The 23,027-nt window shown below is 34.0% G+C and overlaps 2 protein-coding genes across 2 annotated transcripts in view; both read left to right on the top strand.

The window, feature by feature from the left end:
- RIOK2 (RIO kinase 2) overlaps positions 1-7,993 on the top strand; it is a 20,135-nt gene extending 12,142 nt beyond the window's left edge. Inside the window, exons 7-10 of the mRNA XM_006913242.3 lie at positions 368-460; positions 1,183-1,707; positions 3,336-3,429; positions 7,364-7,993. Coding sequence (XP_006913304.1) covers positions 368-460; positions 1,183-1,707; positions 3,336-3,429; positions 7,364-7,528 — 877 coding nt within the window. The 3' untranslated portion in view covers positions 7,529-7,993. The remainder of the gene's footprint in view (positions 1-367; positions 461-1,182; positions 1,708-3,335; positions 3,430-7,363) is intronic.
- Positions 7,994-16,734: 8,741 nt separating this feature from the next.
- The window catches only part of LIX1 (limb and CNS expressed 1), a 45,130-nt gene continuing 38,837 nt past the window's right edge, over positions 16,735-23,027 (top strand). Inside the window, exon 1 of the mRNA XM_006913241.2 lies at positions 16,735-17,400. Coding sequence (XP_006913303.1) covers positions 17,319-17,400 — 82 coding nt within the window. The 5' untranslated portion in view covers positions 16,735-17,318. The remainder of the gene's footprint in view (positions 17,401-23,027) is intronic.

The following is a 23,027-nucleotide window of genomic DNA, read 5'->3' as shown; positions in this document are numbered from 1 at the left end:
TTATTTAAAAAAAACCTGACAGACTAGAAACTAAAGAGGAAAAAGTGGAAACCTGCCCTCAAATTTTCTATGATTCCTATTTGTCTTACCTTCTCTTAGTATGTCTGTTAACACATACTAAGAGGAAACCTTGAGGTTTCTAACTATAGGAACTGTCTACCTTTGACAGCTTAGATCCTTGTTAGTTCCTCTGCTTTTAAGTTTCAAATACACTGTTGACTAGTTCTTTTTTTTCCTTTTGAGTAACATCCTTTTTCATGTAAGAAGTAGAAATGTCATACCAAATGACATAAGGATATTGGCATAGACTAATGAGGAAAAAATTGAGTAACAAAGCCTATATCAAAAATGATTCTTGTTTTTGCAGGTATTTTGACAGAGATGTTAAATGCATTAGAGATTTCTTCATCAAACGTTTCAGCTATGAAAGTGAACTTTATCCAACCTTTAGTGATATCAGGTTTGTACTCTGCAGTGCTGAAAATGATTGAACTCTGTTAAAGACCTGATTTATTTAGTTCTAAAAGTTAACACTTTTATCTAAAAAATTTCCAAATAGCGACCTTCAACACATAATCATTGTTGAGTATCATTGCTGTGTCATATATAAATGAAACTTAAAAACTAGAAAATACCTGCTTTTGGTCCATTACTGAATTTGGGGGAGGAACATACCTAATTTCTCATAAATTCAAGAATTTTTATTCAACGTAGGATGCTATGTGAATAATCCATTTTAAGAGAAGCCAAGTTTTTCTCAGAATTTGTGTTTCTTCATTATTTAGAACAGGAGATATCTTTAATTGATTCATAGAACTTAATTATATGTACATTCTCGAAGCCATATTTTCTCAATTTATATACTTAGTTAAGATACTATTTTCTGGTTCAGGATGGTTGACATAATTTAAAAGGAGAAATCTTTAGTAAATATCAAAGGTTTTATAATCTTTCTACTAATAGATATTGCTTTTCACAGTCATTTTATTTATAAATGACAACCAGCACATATCTTTTACATTTGTATACTTAAGTAATTTAAGTATTACATTTCAGGTAAAGAAAGATCTTTAAATGTAGGAACTATTAAACTCATTTGAGAGTTATAATTCATCAATAATATTTTCCATGTCAGATGGCTTTTTTCCTCTCTCTGAATGCTTGATATTCTTTTTTTTCTAGGAGGGAAGACTCTCTTGATGTAGAGGTGTCTGCCAGTGGCTACACAAAAGAAATGCAGGCAGATGATGAACTGCTTCATCCAGTAGGTCCAGATGATAAATATATTGAAACAGATGAGGGATCTGAGTTCTCATTTTCTGATGAAGAGGTGTCAGAAAAAGCAAAGGTTTGTAGATCAGAAAATCAAAGTGAACAAAACTCTATAGGTGAATCAGTTGACTTCTGTTGCAGATCATCTGGAGATCTTGAAGAAATAAAGGAAGACAGTTTGTCAAAGGAGAGCAATGATACATACAATTTTGAAATGACTGAATTTAATCAAGCTTTAGAAGAATTAAAAGGGCAAGTTGTTGAAAACAATTCTGCACCTAAGTTTTCTGGGGAGAAAAACAAAACTGAAAGTGACACCAGACAAGATGGCAAAATAAATCAAGGCGGAATCCCCATGAGCTCTGAAGAGTACGAAGATGAATGCCCTCATCTGATTGCCTTGTCATCATTAAACAAAGAATTCAGGCCTTTCAGGTATAGATCTCTGTTGATTGCTTTTTGTTTTTAATCTGGAGAACTATACTTTATTCAATTCTGGTAAATATTTTTTTCAAATGACGTGACAGAGCTGTATTCTGTTCCATTATGTGTAAAATGAAAGCAAATAACCCTTTTGTTAAAATTCCAATTATTCTCTATAATTGACCTTATTCTAGATAGCATATTGATTCAATTTTAAGCAGTCTGCCTTAAAATACAAACTGATTACTTTCAGAGAATTAATACAGATCATATATTTTCATAATTATACACCTAATGTATATTTAATTTATGTATAGGCCGATAAATCTGCAGTAAATGTGCTCCATAAAATATCTACTTACAGTGAATTTTCTCTGGTACTTTGAACTTTCTGTTCTTATTCATTCTTGTAAAATTATCTAATTTTATATTTTAAGAATTTTTTTCTTAGAAATATTAATCAGCCTCAGCCTTTAGCAAAAGATCTAAAATTTAATTTTTAGATTTGGGATAGTTTATCCAGAATCAAAGAACGGTAGTTTAATGAAATATAGTTTTATTTATTTCAAAATAATAATATGACAATTAAAATTAAATCAGCAGTCCAGTTATTAGGCGTTTCTCAATACATGTTCAAGCTTACATCCTAAGGCTGCCTTTATTGTTAGAGTTTTACTGTGAATCAAAACACAAGAATTGTGTTCCTTTTCCTTATAACCATATCTTGAGACTCAAGACTATTACCACTTGAATAATAAACATGTAAAATTAAATTAAAATCAAGAGTGGCAGTGGCTCAGGATTTTGAGTAAGTAATAAAAGAAACTATATAAGTTAAAACTATATAAGTCTTCTAAGTACAGAATAATTTGTTTTCTCTGAACACATGTTGGGTAAAATTTTTAATATTCAAAGTAAAAATTAAAGATAACATGTTGCCAAAAAATATTAACTGTTAAGAGTTAATATCTCTGAGTTTCTTATGCATTAAACTTTAAACAATGTATAAAACAAATTAGTTTCTATCATTGCAGTTTTTTCTGCCTTATAGTAGACCATGTAAAGTACTGTCTCTGTTCCCATTACATCTGCTTTTGTTTAGGAAGATGGCAAGAAAGTGTCTCAAGGATTTAGATTGTAAGACAGATTTGTGGGGAAAAGACATGAATTGTGGCTAAGTGGTAACAAATTTTGATGGCCAAAACTTTCTACTATTTTGATTTTTTTTTTTTAATTTTTAGGCTAGGCAACCCTTTGTTGACCTCACAGATTGCAAGGGCCTTGTAAGCTTACAATGCCTTATTTTTTATTTTTTACATCTACAGCACCTAGTCTTCCTAGGTAGGTGGTCTCCCATCCAAGTACTAACCAGGCCCGACCTTGCTTAGCTTTCAAGATCAGATGGGATCAGGCTTTTCAGGGTAGCATGGCCGTGGATATATTTTGAAATTTTGATAGTGACTATCAGAATGCTGAAAAATGAAAATTGTTAATATATTTGGCTGAATCGTGGGTAGTTTTACCTTCACAGTTTTAAATATAGTATTTCTGAGGTATTCTATATTTAAGTTTTATTATCATGTAAAGCATAATTAACTATAAAAACTAACTAGATAAATTGTGATTTTTTTAAATTTTAGAGATGAAAATATGGAAGATATTTGTGAACATAGGACAAGAACTCTGAGTGTTACTTCTGCAGGCAGTGTTTTAAGCTGTTCAACAATTCCTCCGGTAACTATTCAACATTTACAAATGTTTTTTAGTTCACTACTGTGGACAGATTACTGAGCTAAGGTGCTGTGAGGATTACATGATGTACAAGACAGTCTCAGCCATTTGGACCTCACATGTTAATAGTGTAAAATCGTAAATACAAATTTAGTAATATAGGAGAGAGAGTACTTTACATTCCAGCTTTTAGCTGGAATGATGAGAGCTTTCAGGGAAAAGGCAGCATGTAAATTAGCTTGAATTTGAAGGATAAAATCATAGAAATTTAGATCCACTCTGTAGATTCTCATATAATCTCATCCTTATATTTTAACAATAAGGAAGTTGAGGCCCAAATAGGTTACATGACTGCTCAAGGTCAAGGTTACCCAGCTAGTGACACCACTGCAGCAGAAGTGAAGATGTATCTGCTTCACTAGTTTGTTCTTAAATTTTGAAACAGAAAGTAGGTAATTTAAAAATTTTGGATATTGCAAGTGTTTGTTGGACATTTAGCAGCAGCGTCCAAAAGAATTTCTAAGGGACATTTTTCTGGACAGGGTAATGAGCACAAATAGTCCAGCTCCTCCCTGCTTTTCTGCATGCCAGCCTTCTCCCTGGACTACCCCAAGAGGAAGAATCAGTTTGTTTCCTTTGTAGATTTTAAGGAGAGAGATAAATTTACATAATCAGTATGTTGGGTTTTTTTCTTCTGTTTAAAGATATTATGTTAAATACCATTGAAAGCAGTTTTCAGCGATAACTTAAAATGAGCAAAAGAAGAAAATCAGCTTAGGAGGTAAAAAGGAGAAAATGAAATTATGCGGAAAACGAATTCAAAAGAAAAAATTTTTTTTTTCCTGAACTTCTCATTTCCAAGTTCACATATATTGTCAGTAAGTTGAAATGTATGTCCTATGGTGGGTAATAAGGGATATTTACAAAATTAAATCTGAATTATCAAAAACAAGCTAAAAATGAGTACTGTATTTTATAATATAGCATACTTTTAGAAGTTCTGGGACCGTTATTTGATAATAGAAACGTGTCAGACCAAAGACAAGTTAAGAGCTTGTCAGACCAAAATAAGAATGGAATTCTAGAAATATATTGATTTTTATATATTCTTTTCTGATAGCCTTGTAGTTTACCAGCTTTCTAAACATAAAATTTAAATCTATGTAATCTCTGAAATATCTGTTGATTATTTTAAAAGATAAAAATCTTTTAAGTATTATCACCTGTCTTTATTAAGAATTTCTCATACTTTATGGTTTCCTGTCCACTCTTGGCTTTGATATTTTCTATACTTATTGAGATTTACCCTCCTTTTTATGATTTCTCAGATTTAAAGCATAAGCGCTTTTATATATTATTACAGTGGTATAAAATTGACAATTGCCTGTAAAGAAAAGTGAGATTACTAATTCATGCTACTTTCTTTAGATTCTAATTTATGCTGTCTTAAAGGTGATGTAAAGGTAATGGCACTGACATTATCTTTAGATCTTGACTTTTATCCCATTTCCCTTGCTGCTAACAGCAGGAACTTAAAGTTTAAAATGGGGTCAAGTCTACAATGAATGGCATTATAAAATACAAATTTGCCTTCTAAGGAGAAAAAACATATCTTTACCCTAGCTTGATCAACCAAGGTTTTTCTCTAGTCATTGGAAACAAATTGATCATCTTAACTCTACATTCTTTTGGAAATTTGGTCACATTGAGGTCACATTTTATTTGTTAAAAAGGTCAGGAGAAAATGAACTTTATTTTGTACCTTCATTAATTTCATGATAGTTGTTTTAGGGTCTGTGCAGAGGTAAAAGATTTTTCTCTATGTTCTTTGAAATTATAATTGTTAGTTCTATTTTCCTCCTTAAAATAGTTTTTTTAGTTCCTGTTTATTGGCAAAGTTGCCGTTTATGCACCCTGTTCTTTCTAATACGCAACAGAATTAAATTATAATTAAACATTAATTATAATTAAATATTCTTTTTAATATGTATGCAGCCACCATCAACAACAAACAATAACAATATATGTGGGTTTTGTTGACTTTTTTATATATACTCCTTGAAATGGTACACCAGAATTTTATTTCATGTTTCATCATTTAAAAAAACATACAGAATGGGATATTTCTCCCTCTTCTGTTAACATGAAGAAAATTAACCTTACAGGATTTGTAAATTGTCCTGGATTGGGACGAGATACATGCATGGTAATCCATTATCTTATTTTCTTCAACTGCTTGGTATGATCATCTTAAGGATTCCTTGAAGTGAAGAACCATGGGGAAATTCAGCAGAATATGTGGAAGAGAAATCGATTTTTTTTTTTTTAATTAAAAATATTCTGGAGGCATCTCTGAATTCCCCCAGTTTAAACGTGGTGTATGTTCTACTGTTGTTTTCCTAGAACTTTTCATCTCCTATTGGATGCCTTCTTTCCCAGTTCCTTCTCTTTCTCTTACTGATTTTAGTTCTTTATTGGCAGTATAGATTCCAGTATCGAGTGAACTTTGCGGAGAGTTTTTATTACTAAAAATGTTTTTTTTATTCTTTCCTCAAACTCGATTGGAAGTTTAAGTATTAGAGTTGTGGTTTGGAAATAATTTTCCTTCAGAATTCTGAAGGTATTGCTGTTGTCTTTGTTGTAGTAAAGAAGATGCTTGTCTCTTGCTAGGGTGGGGATGATGAGAGTTGCCTGGCTTCCTGGGGTAGGGAAGGGTCCTAGAGGTCAGTCACTCTTATTTTAAACTTTCAGCCAACGCTGCTTTCAGTTCTGAAACTTCTGGGAAACCAAATCCTTGTAAGTAGCTGGCCTTCCTAGGTTTGGGGGACTGCATCTCATGGGGTATCAGCCTCTGCAGGAACTTGAGTTCTGATTCTTTCACTGTTTCATCCTCCTTCTCTTATCTTTACTCCCATTGAAAATTATTAGACCGAAGTAAAGAAGGATAATTAATTAAAGCTTTTTAATTGAATATAGTCTGCTTACTGTAAAATACTCCAGTCTACATTTAAGTCATCTGATCTCAAGTTTTATATTATATATATGCAATCCAAGAAGCAGTACATTAGGCAGACTAGTTCTTCTAACCCATTTTTACTTCTCAAATCATCATTCTTTAATTTTTTAACTGGACATATTTTTAATAAATGTCCCTATAGGGTGGGGCATATTAAGAAGAGACCCATGCTTCAACCCTTGCAGTATATATATCTTTTTTAGGAGATAAGTTGGATGATGCAAGGTTATATACAATTAAATAACAGGCTGTAATGCTTCAGAGGAAGAAAAGGTTACTGTGAATGGAATATTCAGAATTTTTATTCACCTTGACAGCCTTGTGACATTGGCAGCCTATGTCCTGAATAATAAGAAATAATTTAAATTTATGATTATTTATTATGAGAAAGCATTTCGCATCTCCCAAAAAACCATATGAAGACTTTTCCATGGGTAACTGCTGCCATCAGGTCATTTCTACACCTGCGGTTATGAGGATATATTTTAGGTATGTTTTTAATAGTAGTGAATACTTTCAAACAATCTCCCACTACACTGACATGCCTATTTTTATCTAGAAAGCAGAGGAACAAGCAGTTTTTATCCCGTTTTTGATTGTTTTGTTTTTGAGGTATTTTGGTTTTGTGATTATTTTTTTAGTTTTCCTGATGGGCACTAGGTGGCACTATGCTGTTTTTTCAAACAATTGTGACTATACTTTTTGCTATATTCTATATTTCTCTAATTAGGAATGTAATTTGTCCTATTTTATAACAATTTAGTGTTTTATTACTGGTTTGTATAGTATTAGTATTTTAAAAATTCAGGCACTTAACAGAAATATGAAACATTAGCAGTGTAAAATCTTTACTTTATTGAATGTTTACTCCTTATCTAAATGGTCAGTTATCAGTGATACTAATTCATGAAATCTTTCCAGGAACTGGTGAAGCAGAAGGTGAAACGTCAGTTGACAAAACAGCAAAAATCAACTGTCAGACGTCGATTGCAAAAAGGAGAAGCAAATATATTTACCAAGCAGCGGAGAGAAAACATGCAAAATATTAAGTCAAGCTTGGAAGCAGCTAGCTTTTGGGGAGATTAATATATTTAAGATCTTGAATATTTTTCGGAAAGTTACTATGATCCCTTTTTAAGCCACCTTTAGAATTCTTTTGGACAGAGGCAAATCTATACATAGGTAAATAAACCCTCTTTTATATATAAATTTGACTCATTTAATACACGTTTTCTAAGAAATAATTATAGTAATTCTACTAAAGCAATTTAGTTTTCCAGTTGACGGATACATCTGCTAAACGCTATTTCAAAATAATTTATTAAGAATATTTGGGTATTTAAAATCTAAACACCACTTTTTTTGTTTTTTGTTCTCTACCAAAAACATAGATTGCTTGGTTTCAAATCTTAGCTTTTTTCACTTAGTAGTGAAAACAACCTTAGGCAAGTCATATTTCTCTGTCCCTCTTTCTCTGCTTGACCACATCGGTTTTTTGGACTGTTAAAATTGGATTTGTAAAAAATAAAATAAAATTGGATTTGTACCTACTTTCTAGTTGTTTTGAGGACATGAGGCAGTACACAGAAAATACTTAAAATAATGCCTAGCACTTTATAAGCATCCAGTGAAGTGTAGCTGTTAGAATTATAATTTTAATGATGTTCATCTTTCTGAATCTCTGCTTAATAACTTAGTTGCATTTTATTTAACCACTGAAAAAATTCACTACCATCTATTTTTTTATTCTCTAGTATTAAGAATAAGCCAGTAATGCATAATTTTTATTTTCTGCTATTTAAATTGGTAATATGGTCATGGGAACAGAAACTTGTGATAGTCCCACCGCAGTTTTTACAGTCAGTTTTTCTTCAGGCCTCAGTAGGAGTGGAAAAGTTAGGGATGTGGGAGGTAAAGAGAGAAATGAAAAAGTTTGTTAACATTCTTAGCTGGGTGATTCCAGAACGTGTTTTCACTTCAACATTAACAAATACTTACTGAGTACAAGAAAGAAAGAAATACATAAAACATGGTTCCTCCCTCAGAGACTTTATAATCAGTAAGTTGTGAAATGAGTGATTAAGTAAGTATATGTACCTGATGATACTCAAATCCCTTCAACATCTCTCCAGTAGGCCAGAAAGGGACAGTGCCTGCAGCAGAAAATGACCACTAGATGGCAATGTGACCCCACAGTTCTTGGACAAGATGACCTTAAATTACTTACTTGCATCTGTGATGATCTACTAGGGGAAATAAGTTTTCCAAGATTAATAAAGATTACCTTTCAACTTTGGAAAATTTTTTTGGCTATGTGTAATTCCTATTAAATTTATTAATTAATGAATTTATTTAAATGAATTAATAAATTCATTTTAATAATATAAGTACAAGAAAATATCAAACCCACTTCCCTTGAAAATTTATACTTTTTCTGAAAGTACATAGCTTTGAATTTTAGGTGTGTCTTTAAATTCATGTATTTTTTTTTATAATCTGTCTATTGTAAAACATTTTAACAACATAAAATAGTATTGAAGACAGCTTACTAGAACCACAGAACGTTTATTTTAAAATACATTTTCTTAAATTCAGTGTCAAAAGCAAATTGAGAATAAAATGTGACTTCATCCTACTCAGTTGATTTGGAACACTTTTGGATACTTACTGCATAAAATTACTATTTAGGGAACTAAGAAGACAAACATAGATCTTAACCTTAATAGCTAAGGATTTCCTGTGGGTCACAGAACAAATCAGTCAAATGCACAAACATAAACAGATGATTCAGAGTTCAATCATAACAATTTTTAAAAGATGTTTGTGAGTAGCTAGCTAGCAATTAGAAATTAGAGAATTTGCCCTATCAGATAAGATGTAATCCTCACATTTTAAAATACTCATAGTGAACTGTGAACAAAAACAACAATTAAGCTTAATTTTAATATTAAGTTGTGTATTGAGATTCTTAACAAAACATTTGTTTGAATCTGGGAGTTCCAAGTTTAAATCTTGTTCTGCCACTTCCCAAACCTCAAATATTATCTGTAGCATCTCTAACCTAACTTGATTTGTCAAATAGAGGGCATTTAATAGTGTCTGTCTCAGGGTTGTTGTGAAGATTAAATAACACCTGTAAGGTGTTTAGCACAGTGCCAGATACATACTATATATTTAAGCATTGCTCAAATGACCTAAGGTTATCAAAAGAAAGATTCCAGAGAAATCTTTCCTATTTTCAAGGTCACTGATATTTCAACTTAGATCCTTTTAGTGTTCTGTTTTTATCAAGATGCACAGATGCTTTGTAGCCTTGCATCATCACCTTGCTATTTCCATTAGATAAGCTTTTGCTATAATATACGCAGTTTATACTTCTGCTGACTTTGTCATACTGGTTGCTATTGGTCTGTTCTTTAGCACACATCTGGCTGTCTTTGAACTTTCCCTAGAACCATAAAGATCTTTAAAAAGTGCTAACCAGAGGGTTAGTGCAGCTCAAGATAATCATTCTCTTAGTCAAGTACTTGATAAATTTTCTGGCAAAACACATAGTTGCCTACTTCAAGAACTCAGCTGGTAAACTTGCTGCCCTATAGTTTTATCAGCTACTTCCACAGGATAGAAGGATGAGTCCATAAGGTTCTCAGGAGAGCACTTCCCGAGGTGTAGGTTTATTCCATGTCACAGATTTCGTACTCTGGGTGGACTCAAGCTCACCATATTCATCGTTCATCCCTCCTCAGAACATCCTGAAGAGCATCAGACCATATCTCAGTTTGACCTTGATTTGCTTAATGAAGTACTGGAACCATCTCATTCATCTGCATAAGACTGAGGATGAGGTAAAGTTCAGAATAGCCATGAGCTAACACAGTTGTATAATAACCAGGAGTGTGGGGATAACCCCAAAACCTACAACACTTAGAAAGACTAATGTTAGATTTTAAAGACCGCAGGTTTTTCTTTTTACCTTAATATTGTAAATAATGACATTAAAATTAATATTTTATATAACATTAGAATCAGATTATTGTAGGCTTAATTTTATAAGTAGGAATATGGCTTAATACAAATGTTATTTCATGTGCTTCCATTTTTTTTAAATAACCACTGGAGATAAATTTTTCTTACTATATCTTTGCTATTTGTAGACGAAGTTTGGTCTACATTAGTAAGAAAAATATGTTCGCACATCAGTTTTCTAAGTGTTTGGTGTACAAAGTGATATTAGAAGAAGTACACATTTTTAAGATAACTTTTTGTTGGCTGAAAGCCTCCACTGCTTTTAAAGACAAGAAGAAACACAACTACAGGGTAGAACAAAGTGGACTATACTAAAGAGCCTGGTACCACTGACTACTGCTGAGGGGACAGTTTTGAAGTGAAAGGCCAGAGTAATTTGGTGAGTCATTTTGAAAAAGGGATTTTTGAGTAGGAAGACTGAAAAAGAGCTTGCAAAGAGGAAATCACACAGAAAATCCAGAAGACAAACGAATGTGGTATGCTTGTTATGCTGCAGTTAAGAAATGGGTGTTGTGCTACAAAGAGCCAAATTAAAGACAATTTTGAATTTTTAGGTTTAATTTGATGTATTAGGAAAAAGCAATTGTAGATTTTGAGCCATGCAATGATTTGATTGGGGAGAGGAGGGAGGAGAACTAAGGGAGTATTGTTAATGTTAAACGGTGGGTTGGAGAGGGTCTGGAAGAGAATCTGAACGGTTGCTCAGTCGGCCTAAGTACTAAGGTTAAGACAATGTAAAACAGAATCCTATTATGCTAGAGTTATGGAGGTTCTTTATGACCTTGTTTTTATTTTAGAGATGAGAACATATATTTGTAAATTTACTTGCCCAAGCTCAGATAGAGTAAATAAGGTTGAGAGTGAGTGGGAGGGAAAAATGGAATTGCTAAGTACCAGAAAGGTGACTGGGAGGAAAACCATCATACTCAGGCAGTTTAGAGCTTTGTATCAAGCCCTGAGGTGCCTTCTGCAGAATCAGTAAGATCCACAACTTGCCTTCCTGGTCCTGTGAAGGTAGGAGAGGGGACAGTCCTCAACCACGTCCAGGTTGAATCCTCCAGAAAGTTTCCTTCCTTTTCAGAAAACAAAGTTGGGGGAGTTTGTTGTTGTTTTCCATAATAAGCCTTCTTATCTTCTCACAAGCCCAAGAAACCCCATTTCAGTAGACGGAAGCCTAAGTCAGATATTTCCGTTTTTTCATGGGGAGGTGGGAGAGGAGCAGGGTGGTACTGGGGGAGTAGTTCTTTTGCTTTGAGCTCAAGGCTACTGAGGTACCTTGAGAGGATCAGAATACATTATTCTCTACTTGGCCTTTCTCCAGTTTTCAGTATATAGAAAATTAGGTCCCCTTTCTGTGTACAGTTTCCTATTCCTCCTCCTTTAAACAAATTTTGAAAAATATTTCTTCTGTGTCAGCAGTCTGCATGCTAAGTGCAGTGCTCTAGTAGTGACTGCATAGGAAGTAAAATGGAAATTATAACTTACAGTGTGAAATGGATGGGCACAAGGCTTTTATCTTAATGTAAGCATATCTATAAGTGTAGCCTGAATTGAATTAAGAGCATTCTAATCATGCAGTCTTTACAGGAAGCTTCATCTAAAATATATGGAGCTATGAAATTACTGGCTTGGTTGAATTTAACATCTCCATTAACTAATCTCAGGTTTAAGTCATTTGTTTATAACCAATAAACATTCTGCCTATGTTTGTTTTATTCTAATATTAATTTTTCATAGTCCAGATTTTCATTTTAATATTCTCACTATTGATTGCAAATATTTAAACATTCCACACAACTACCCCCAAAACATGATTTTATCTAAAGAAAGTAAAAGTAGCTCCAATTAGCCCATGTCAGCTGGGTGTATCATCCCTCAGCATGCCCCTTATAGAAGACATCATCTCTTTTTATTTGAGGAGTGGCTCAAGACTCAGCTGGAGTTCAGACACGTCTTTTAGAACCACTATCATCACTTTATAGCTACAACTCGTATAAAGGTTTTTCCTGAACACCTAACAAAATAAATTACTGTCCTGAACAGTGAGATCTGGTGTGTTTGTGTGTAGGGGCAGGGGCGGGAGGCGGGTTGCAAGAAAATGCAGGGGATGTGGGACCAATAATTAGATAAATTTTTATGAAAAAGAAAATAAAGGCTACTGGTAAAATCCACTCCAAAAACAAACCAAAAATTTTTAAACTGTCCTTTTCAAAATAGATATTAAGCTAGAAGTCAGCCAGCCAGAGTTAAGGTAGTCAGTTTTCACCAAACATAGCTATTGACCCAAGGGCTTGGCATCATTATCTCCAATCTGGTAAATTTGAACATTTAAATTCTATGTTTAAATAACTCTGAGTTTATCCTTAAAGTGTTAACCTATGAACTAGCAAAGCCTCCCCCAATGATATCTTTGGCCTCCAAAGTATTGCTTGAAGAATTAATTGGAAACAAAATACCAAGACAGGCCTGGGTAACTGGTTACATAAGACAAGATGACATGGGCTCATTCGGGATCCACAAATAAATATACACACATTATATAATCATATATCAATATACATTATATATTTTGCATATGTAGTGTGTGTGTGTGTGTGTGTGTGTATACACATATATATATTAAAAAAACGGAAGCTCACATAAACAAGTTTACTTTCGTTGTGCTTTCTGGTTAATAGTGTTGACTGACTGCCCTGGCAAGGAAAAAGGACAGTTCACTACTGGTTTTATCTGGTGCAGAGGATAATTATTTCAGGAAAGAACTTTCATAGTTTTCTATAAAAATGAGGAAATGTATATTTCTTTAATCTGTAGGTAGAGTATTAATCAATTTTCTAATTCATGTAGTTCAACAGATTAATACTTATTGATGATTTCCTAAATGTGATATATATTAATGAAAAAAAGTCCGAGATTAAGTTCTTTCATGTTGCCGGTGATTTTAAACTCGTTTTATCTAGTAATCTGAAGTTCCCTTACTAACTGTCCCTCTCATTAATAGCTTGATTCAAATACCTCATTGGTCTCTTCTCAATTGATAGTAAAATTAACACTGAGCAACCATTTCATTCCCTTTACTTGTTCCTTCTCAGGTGAAAAAAAAAATAAAGTTGATGCTAACAAGCCATTTATTCCTCCTACTGGTCATTTCCTAGTTGAGGCTAAACAAAGCTGATACTTACCAGTCATTAGCCATTACCTCTGCAAAGTTATTTTCTTCCTGGCCCTTGCCCTCTTTCACCCTCCCACACACCCCTAAAAGCACACACACAGCTCTAACCCTCTTTTGCCAATCCAGCATTTAGGCCCTACCCATATCCCACTGAAATCTGGAAGGAGCTGCTGTCAGTCATTTCTCATTGCTTTTGTAAATTTCTTATTGTCCGTATTTAACCGCATGACCCCAATTCTTTTTCATTTTATATATCTTAAATTGTAAATTTTTAAGAATCAAGGCAGTATTAGCATGTAAACTAAGAAATTATTTCAGAGACCATAACCTTCCTAAATCTCAATCAGCAGCCTCTCCTTCCCTCAGTCACATGATTCTTTAGAGATAAGTAGTTATAAATTGGCTCAGGTTCGGTTACTGTGGACCTATTCTTTGGAGTCTGCGTGCCTCGTGCTGAAATTTTCAAGACTTGTAGACTCTCCAACTTTACTGCAGCCTCACCTACCGGCCACTGTTCTGCTTCACTTACCCCAGTCTTCTCCACGGCAGAGCAGATTATGAAGTGGGAAGCAAGAAGTATGGTGGGGATTCCTTCCTGTTTTTGACTAAAGATGATTCTTTGATGCATTTATTATGTTTTCTAACTTTCTGAATGTTATTTCAATTAGTGGCCCCTGCCTCCTTATAATTTTTATACCTGAAATGAGCTATTGAACAACAAAAATATTACTGGAATGATAGGAATGCATTTCCTTTTCCTTACTAGCAAAATTATTGTTTCCATAGACTTTTTTGTTACATTGTACATGAATTTGTGCAAAATATACCACCTTGATATCTCATCTTCTGAAAGAGTTCTATACTTGCTGAGAGCTTGGTAAGTGTGCCATTGCATTGAGTCTTCCTCTTCTAATATTGGTTGATAAGTTTTGATCAGTGAATATGTCAGTTCGATGTCATTTCTCATACTTCTGAGTAGTACTCTAACAGGATTTGTAAAAACATCATTTTGGTTTTCACTGTAGTCATCTACCCTTGTTCCAATACTTTGATTTTGCTTTTGGTCTATCCCTGTACAAATGGTTAAGATTGACAGTGAAATCTAACATGTGAACTGTATGTAGAATCTGTGCTAAGATAGACACATTGCACAGGGATTTCTCAGGCTCTTCTATCTCTATCAAGTGCTTTCCACATTATAATGGTAAGAAACCACAAAGTTGTTTTTCTAGACTGTCTTACAATAGCACTTTAAGGCGAAATGTCCTTATGGCAGGCAAGGAAGAAGTACATAAGTAAGCAAAGGTTTCAGAAAACTGCTGAATGGTAGGGCCTAATGAGAAAGAAGAAACTATACTAACTGGAATGTTGTATAATCTACCTTTCTAGAATTCTTTTTTCATTTCTTAAAATATAACATTAAAATATGATATTTTTATGACATTATCTTTGCAAAGCTGTTTTGGGGTTCTCTAGTTTACTTTCTTTAGAAAAGTCTTGTGGAAGTTGAAGATTAATTTTCTTAACAAATTCTTGCTTTTACTTTAGTTAGCATTACAGGTATCTTTGAATTCACCCAATTAATTTGTGTCTCTCATATCGGTGAATGGATATGAGGTTGACCGTGGGAGTAAAAGTGAGTTGTTTGAAGACCAGTCCAGCTTTTAAGAAATAAATACATACCTTTCCAGAAGGCTATAAAATGTGTGATGATATTTGTGTTTGCTTGCAATATAGTCATGGAATCATAGATGTTAGATCTGAAAGAGAGCATCCAGTTCAACCCCCTAATTTTATAGGTAAGGACTCCAAACCCAGAAAACATGAGTGACTTCTTTAAAGTTATATAGATAACAAAAATCAATCCTAGATTTTACTAATCCAAGATTCAGTGTTCTTCCACCACACTACACAACCAAAATATTTTTATGTACTACTGGAATTAAATTTAAGCCCATAAAAAGTCTATTTGTTGGTTGAAATCCCAGCATCAATCATTTCTAATTTTTTTATTTTCATCAGTCTCACTCCTTTGAGAATTCCATATTATTTTTCGTTTCTCTAATTGGAACCTGAAATATCTTCATTTCCAATTCAATATCGCACTGAAAGTAACTGCATTCATTTATACTTTGTGACCAATTAATATATAATAGTTTTTAGTCTATAAACCTTCCAGTTTCTCTTTTAAATGATAAACTCCTAGACGGCAAGGATATTAATGATATCCTGTTTAGTACAGCTCATGTAAAGTACACTTTGGGACACTAAATAAGTATCTTAATGTGAAATGCTGCTTCTTTCAAGTTCTTTTTTATAATAATATCTTTGCTCTCTGGGACAGCCCCAAGTCTCTGTTGTGTGTGGCATATAATCCCTGTGGGCATTTGCTATAGTCGTTATAATAAGAATTATAATTATGGCCCCATTCCTCCTGTTTCTTTTTATAAAGCCCATCCTTCTACCAACTAGGTGAAAAAGCTGATCACATGGAAAACATTTTCTTTTTATATAGACTTTAAAGGAGTGGTTTCAGTTAATCATATAATACAACATAATTTTGAAATCTGAAAATTGGAAAGCAATCTCTTGTGCCTACCCTAGAAAAATATTTTAAATAAAAGTAAAGAAGTCCTCAACAAATCTTCAACAACTAACGCAGGTTATAGCCATTAAACTCAGTTCTTTTACATCTGTTACAAATCCTTATCACTGCAATGGAATTCCATGACTTATATTTATGTCTCCTATGGAAAGATGTTTTAAGTAGTCAAGGATATAAGTAGAAAAAGAATCTCCATTTTCTTAAGATCTTTTAATAACTACTTATATTCTTTTCAAAAAAATTTTTTTGCTTCTAAAATTTTCAGTAGAAAAACATCATGAAATGAAAGGAAGTGATAGTAGACTTCATTAAAGACAATCTTGGAAATGATTTGCTTTGAAGGATAAATAGGGAAACAGATGTTCCCAGGCAAGCTGAAAGTCAGTCTGTGAGGTTTTACTTGCCACTGTTCATCAGAAGTGACTATAATTTGGGCTGCGGGTGGGGGTAGGGGTGCAGGGAGGGAATTAAAAAGTTGGCTCCCAAAGAGATGTTGCTGAATTCAAACAGAAGGCATAATCTGATGCGTGGCTACATTCACAATCTTTGTAGCACTTCTTTACCAAAGAACAATATAGATTATACTGATTCTGAGCTGTAAGTCTTAAGCTAGAAACAACTTGGTTACCAAGGAAATTTCCTTGAGAAGTAATCTTCTTTATTCTGTATACCTGGGGACAGCACATTTGAAGATGGGGACCAAAAAGAAATATCTAAGTTAGGAAGTTCCACACCATTCAGGCAAAATCTGGCTGGAGAGGAAAGCTGTTCCCATGATGAGGGAGCTTCCCCAGCTGGCCTGTAGGTGGGTGTGTTTAACAGAAGGAAGCAATGGGAACCAGCCTGTCAGCCAGCCTTTAGAGCTAATTAGCTCAGCACACAACAAAGATAAGTGAGCCTGGGAGGAGGGCCCCCTGAAGGGTCTTTAGATTCTGGGAAATGTCTGATTGGCAGATGTTAAAAGGGATTCTTTGGTAATCCTGTGCATCAATGAGCTGCACAAATTCAGTCCAGGACTGCAAGAATTCAGGCATGAGGACACTGTGCAGCAGGCTTACACAGGCAGACCCAAGATGGACAGAACCTTGGAATCCCTGAGACACATCATTGCCCAAGTCTTGCCTCACAGAGACCCGGCTCTAGTCTTCAAAGATTGTAAGTACTGAAAGGGAAAAAGGTTTTTTGACTCTTAGAAAATAGTCTAAACGTCCAGTCACATCCTATTTAAGCATGATTTCTTCTAAATCTCTGTAGTCGTGTGCTGTGATCTAAATGATATTTAACTTGTTCCTGACTTGAGTCAGGAGAATGATTTCATTTCATTTCACCTACGGGTACTAGTAGCCGGGTTATTTTGTCAGTGATACATCTTGCTAACCATTTAGAAGTCTCTCCTAAAATCTAAGACTCGTTTAAGACTTAATGAACTTTTCTAGATGCTTTTTAAGAAAATAAAACAGGCTGATTGCTAGCTACTAAGATTAAAATTAAAAATACCTTGAATATGATAATAAAATGTATATTTGCTAACCTGTTTAATCCTCCCTAACATATATTAGTTATGTTAAATCAAGTTTTGTTTTGTCTGAAATTTTTTGTTACAAACAAAAGTTAATACATCACCACTGAGCTCTTAAATTTTGATAACAAATCATAACACTTTATTTAAAAGGCCAATAAAATTAGATGTCTTCCCACATCTGCAACACCCTTCCCTCCAAAAAATCTAAACAGCTATGGCAAAGTTATTTCAAAATCTTCTTTTAATGATTATGAAAAATAATTCAATCAAGCTTTTCAATTCTAGCAATTCTATTAAACCATTTGTCATGTAACTTAGTTTCTGGAACCAATTTGATTTCCTGATGCTGCAAAACAGACTATCTTCCTGTTGTATCTTATCTACAGTGGGTTTCATATTACAAAGAGCTTCTGAAATAGAACTTTGCTATGGAACTGCCCGAAAGGTAAAATGCATATGGATTTTTTTTTTTTTTATTTCAATAGGTTACAGCTTTCTTTTTTGTAAATCTCATTAAGTTTGTCTCCACCAAAACTTCAATGGTTTGGATTATTCCTTTCTGATTGCTGAATAATGTTAGTTTCCAGATGTCCTTTTAGTTTATATTTCTCATATGTGTGTAACGAAGAAAAAGAAATGTTAGGCCATTTTATTCTATAAAATTTTTCTTAGAAATTAAATTGTAACCACTCTGCCCTTTATGACAAAAAATGAAAGCCCTTTCTCTGTCTCTCTCTCTCTCTGTATCTCTCTCTCTCTCTCTCTTAAATATTGTCTTGAAGTGTGTCTATCGAGCTACGTTAGAACTAATAAAAATTATTCTTTCCCCCAGTCCTGGACTCAATTCAGGTTTGGTATGTTTCTGCAATTGAAAAGGGAAGAAAAGAATGTCTCTCTCCTACAATAGCATTGAATTACTAGTGAAGGGTAAAGAGCTCTTGACCTGCCCAAGGCTTTGAGTCAATTGTGTAGGACCAGGGGTCTTATGCTGAGGGTTAAGATAGTGGAAACAATAAAAAGAAATAAAGGAGAAATTTTTTACTGAGTTCATTGTGAATTTAAGAAATTTAATCTTAAATCGTATGACCCATATTTTAAGATGAACTAAATCTCAGAAATTGTTTACAATTTAGTACAGAGAATAAAATGGAAAAAGGGTTAAAGTAAAACATTATGTCTTGTCATCCAGACTTGGCAGGAGTTTTTTTACATTGAAAAACAAAGAAATGTCCCATTTTATGTATTTCATTCATTAACATATAACCTAAATTTGATCAGATAGCATTTCCTGCTTACCCTAGAATGGGCTGCCACTCTGCAACTGCTTGCATTAATAGATGTGAATATTGAATTGCTGATGCTCTTTTTCAGATGTGTCTAATCTGAAAAAAAAGTCTAAATGAAAGTAACCCAAATGGCAGATTTCTGTACCAGGAGTTTTTATAACATCAAAACATTCAACCACTCACCATCTTCATGGAATAAATGGAAACAGGCTTACTTAATTTCTGGGGCAGGACATCAAAAATTAGCCTGAGGACCGTGCCGTGCCTTGGCAGCCTGTGGTGCACATGCCAGAGTTTAACACGCAGACTCGTTTTCTTTGGCACACCTATATGTTGCTGCCACCATACACTCGTTTTACACAGCCTATAAAAAGCTGCCGTCAGCCCTGAGCAGCAAGTTCTGAGCAGCCTCCTCCCCTCCTAGTCACTCTTGGCTCCTCTTTCCCCATGAGATCCAGTCTCTTCCCGCCAGAAGGAAAGGGCTGAGCCCTTAAGTACATCACTGCCAGTTCCTTAAAAAAAATTGCTACCTTGCTTTCCTGCATGATGAAGTCAATCCAAGAATTTTTAAAACCCAGCACAGATGATCAAAAGAGCATAAAAAAAATACTATAAAAGTGTTTTTCTAAATTTCTCTTCTATAAATGCAAAGGCAGTTTTTTTTTTTTATTATTCTTTAGAAACATAATTCAGGATATGTAAATGGTTTTTCGACTAATTTGTTGTGTTTAGTCAGCTTTTGATTTTTTTAAAAACTAGCAATAGAAAATTAAATTTTCTCATTAAGTTGGTTAGGAAAAGCACCCAGAGCTTTCTAACCTGAGACCAATGCACATGGGGATAGTTACATTCATGTGAAGGAATAAAGTTTGAATGCTTTTCTCAGCCAAAGCCCTCCAAGTGGCATTTTGCAATGCATTAAATCCCTCATTTGTTTTAGACATAATGTTCATCTGGCAGTAGCTGTAATTTGTTTTTTGTTTTTTTTTTTCCTGTAAGGAAATGAATTCCATAACAGTTTTTTGTTGTTGTTGTTGTTGTTTTTACCTTTTCCCAGTGTTATAACTCAAATGTAAAATAGTGGAAAGAGTATTTGAACAAACTTCAATAGAGGAAGTTTGTTCCTTTTAAGTAAGTTTAAATAAGTAGAGGAAATTTGTTCCTTTTAAATAAGGCGGGCTCTCAATTTGAAGTTTGTTCATTTAAGCTGAATTGTCCTTCACTACCTAAATGTCTCCATTTTATAACAAGTAGTACTGGAAGTCTCCACATCACCAGACAGATTTTCTTTGCAAAGAAATTAAGGCCTATCTCCATGTTGCCTTCCAGTCTTGCCTTTGTGCAACATCCAGTTTCTTTTTGTGTGTCATATGTCACAACCAAAGATGAGCTATCCTAAAAGCAGCCCCTGTCAGCTCTTTCAATGAAGGTGTGTGTGAGCCTACTATTTGCTTTCCACTATCTGACAGTTCCACATATGCCTTTACAAAGGAAGTCACCACATGACTTTAAGATGGCTACACTTTCAGGTCCTACTCTGAGGGTTAACTCTTCAAATTACAAGACCACAGTATTCTTATCTGCCGTGTTTGAGCTCTTCATCCACTCATAGTAATGTCAAGTACTCATTGTGTGATGACAGGCACTGTGCTAAGAACATTTATTCTTCACAGCAAGACAGTAATGTAGGTACTATTGTTATTTATAGGTGAGGGAACTGAGGCTCGTGGAGATTAAGGTAACTTTCCCAAGGTTACATAGCTAGTAAGTGATAGAGCCAGGATTCAAATTCTGTTTTCCAACTCCTCACTTTTAGCCACTACAAGACATTGCTTCCCAGAGGTGTTACATTACCATGTCATGGCAATATCTGTTAGGAAAACAGAAGGGAGATTGAAGTTAATTCTGGGAGTGTGGAGAGAACTCATTAAATAGGCATATCTGAACAGGAATGTGACAGGAGATTGAGTGGGGGAAAGGCATTTTTGAGGAGAGAACAGCTTGTCCAAAAGCAGATCAGGCAATGCAAGAACAATGCATTGGGAGAGGTGGAGACAAGGCTGAGAAGGCAGGTGGAGTCACTCTGAAGTGCAGGCAATAGGGAGCCATTGGCGTTAACAGTGATCCTAGATTAGTTCTGGAAGTTTATGGCCTTATGTTGCATTGGGGATAAGATTATACTGACATCTGTTGGAGGTACACTTTCTGATATCAAGTTGGGAGACAATTACAGCTTTTTCACAGCAAGAATCCTTTTGTCCACTTAGGCAAGATGTAAGATTTGTGAATCTAAACATGGAAGAAACCACATTGACTAACTGAAGGCCAAAATCAAAACAAACTTTCTCTAACAGATTGTTCAAAAGCTATCTTAGTTGTCATTGAAGCCATGAAAAGGCGTTGATGTCTAGCATTGACTTATAAAGTGACATGTTCAATTTCACCAATATGTTTCCCCAAATTATATGGAAAATGAGATGGAATTTTCACGAAACATTGTGCTATTAGAAGCAAATTGCTATATTTAAGGGGCGTTAATCTTCCATTTGGGGAAACATTTTTCTGCGTGAAAAGTTTTATTTATATCAGATAGGTGAATACATTACATCAAAAAGTGCATTTTTACCCTTTCGAAAAATTAAACCAGACTACAGAGCTATTAAAAACATCTTAGTAATCATGACTCTGACTGTATGCATTGTGAGAGAGCAAAAATCCTAAAGTCAAGTACTTTTTCATCCCATACTTTTTAGTGTAGTTATCTGAAATCTATAAATTTGATGGTACATTTATGGTTTTTGCATTTCACAGAAAGGAATAGAGTAGGATATAAGGGTTGAAGGTACTTGTGCAGTAAAATCTCTACACATATTGCATTCTACCATGTAAAATATGCCTGAAAGAACATGGTTAAAAAAAAAAATGAAAAACCTCCACTGCTTGCTAGCTCATTTTGGATTAATGATTGTATCTTAAATACAATAATTTGAACTGCGAATATCTCCTCTACTGAAGTTTGTTCAAATACTAATTTTATTTTTTAAAAAATTTGTACTAAGAGATAATACCAACTATTTTTATTTGAATTTATACTAAGAGAAAATGCAGATTTCAGTTCAGATACCACTGGGATAAGCACTGTTCTCTTCTTTTTTCAGTAAGTATACATTTGGCAGAACTTAAATCCTAAAAGTCTCAGACTCAGAAGAAAACTTTTAAAAATGAAAAAAAAAAAGTGGCTTCTTCATTACTTTTTGGTCATAACTGTCCTAATACATTTATTTCTTAATATGTAAGATTTAATAAATCAAAATAAAATATGACTGACACATCCTGTGACCAAATCTGGTGCCTCTTCATGGTCTACTGTCTCTTTCACCATAGGCTTTTTTTTTTTAACAGTTAAGATTTGTTAGCCTGAACTCAACTTTAACAACTTCTGAAACTCATGTGTTAAGTTACAGCCTATAATAGGATACAGCTGCACAAGGGTGAGTTTCTAAGCTATGAATTTTCTGTTTAAATGATACGGTTTTACTGATTATGTGCTACAGATTGATTTAAGAAAAGTAAGACAACTTTAGAAGCCTTTCATAAAAGAATCTTCTTTATTTAATACATTTCATATTGAAGTTTTAACCCCAAAGACTCTGTCAAGGTAGTTAAAACAATCCTATTTTAAAAGAAACGGAATAAAAAGAATCCTACTGAAAGTTTAATATTGACAAAATAGGCAATTGTTACACTCCTTGTATTTCTATTCTCTCTCTGGTGTTCATGGAATGCTGTTTGAATTACGTTGTTTTTTTTGCGTTTTGTTTTTTTTCCTGCTGCGATGATAATCAGTTGATCCCTATTTTGATCTCATCCCGTTAGGCAGCTGTGGGAACCCATCATTTGCTCACCACTCCTTTGACACTTAGGGCCTATACTATGTAGTTTACATTTCTCTCATGCATTATAAGTTACAGCTT

This window comes from Pteropus alecto, unplaced genomic scaffold (genome assembly GCF_000325575.1).
Source record: "Pteropus alecto unplaced genomic scaffold, ASM32557v1 scaffold20, whole genome shotgun sequence".
Taxonomy (NCBI): Eukaryota; Metazoa; Chordata; class Mammalia; order Chiroptera; family Pteropodidae; genus Pteropus; species Pteropus alecto.
Note: the sequence above shows the minus strand (reverse complement) of the source record. Positions and strands in the feature narration are given on the sequence as shown.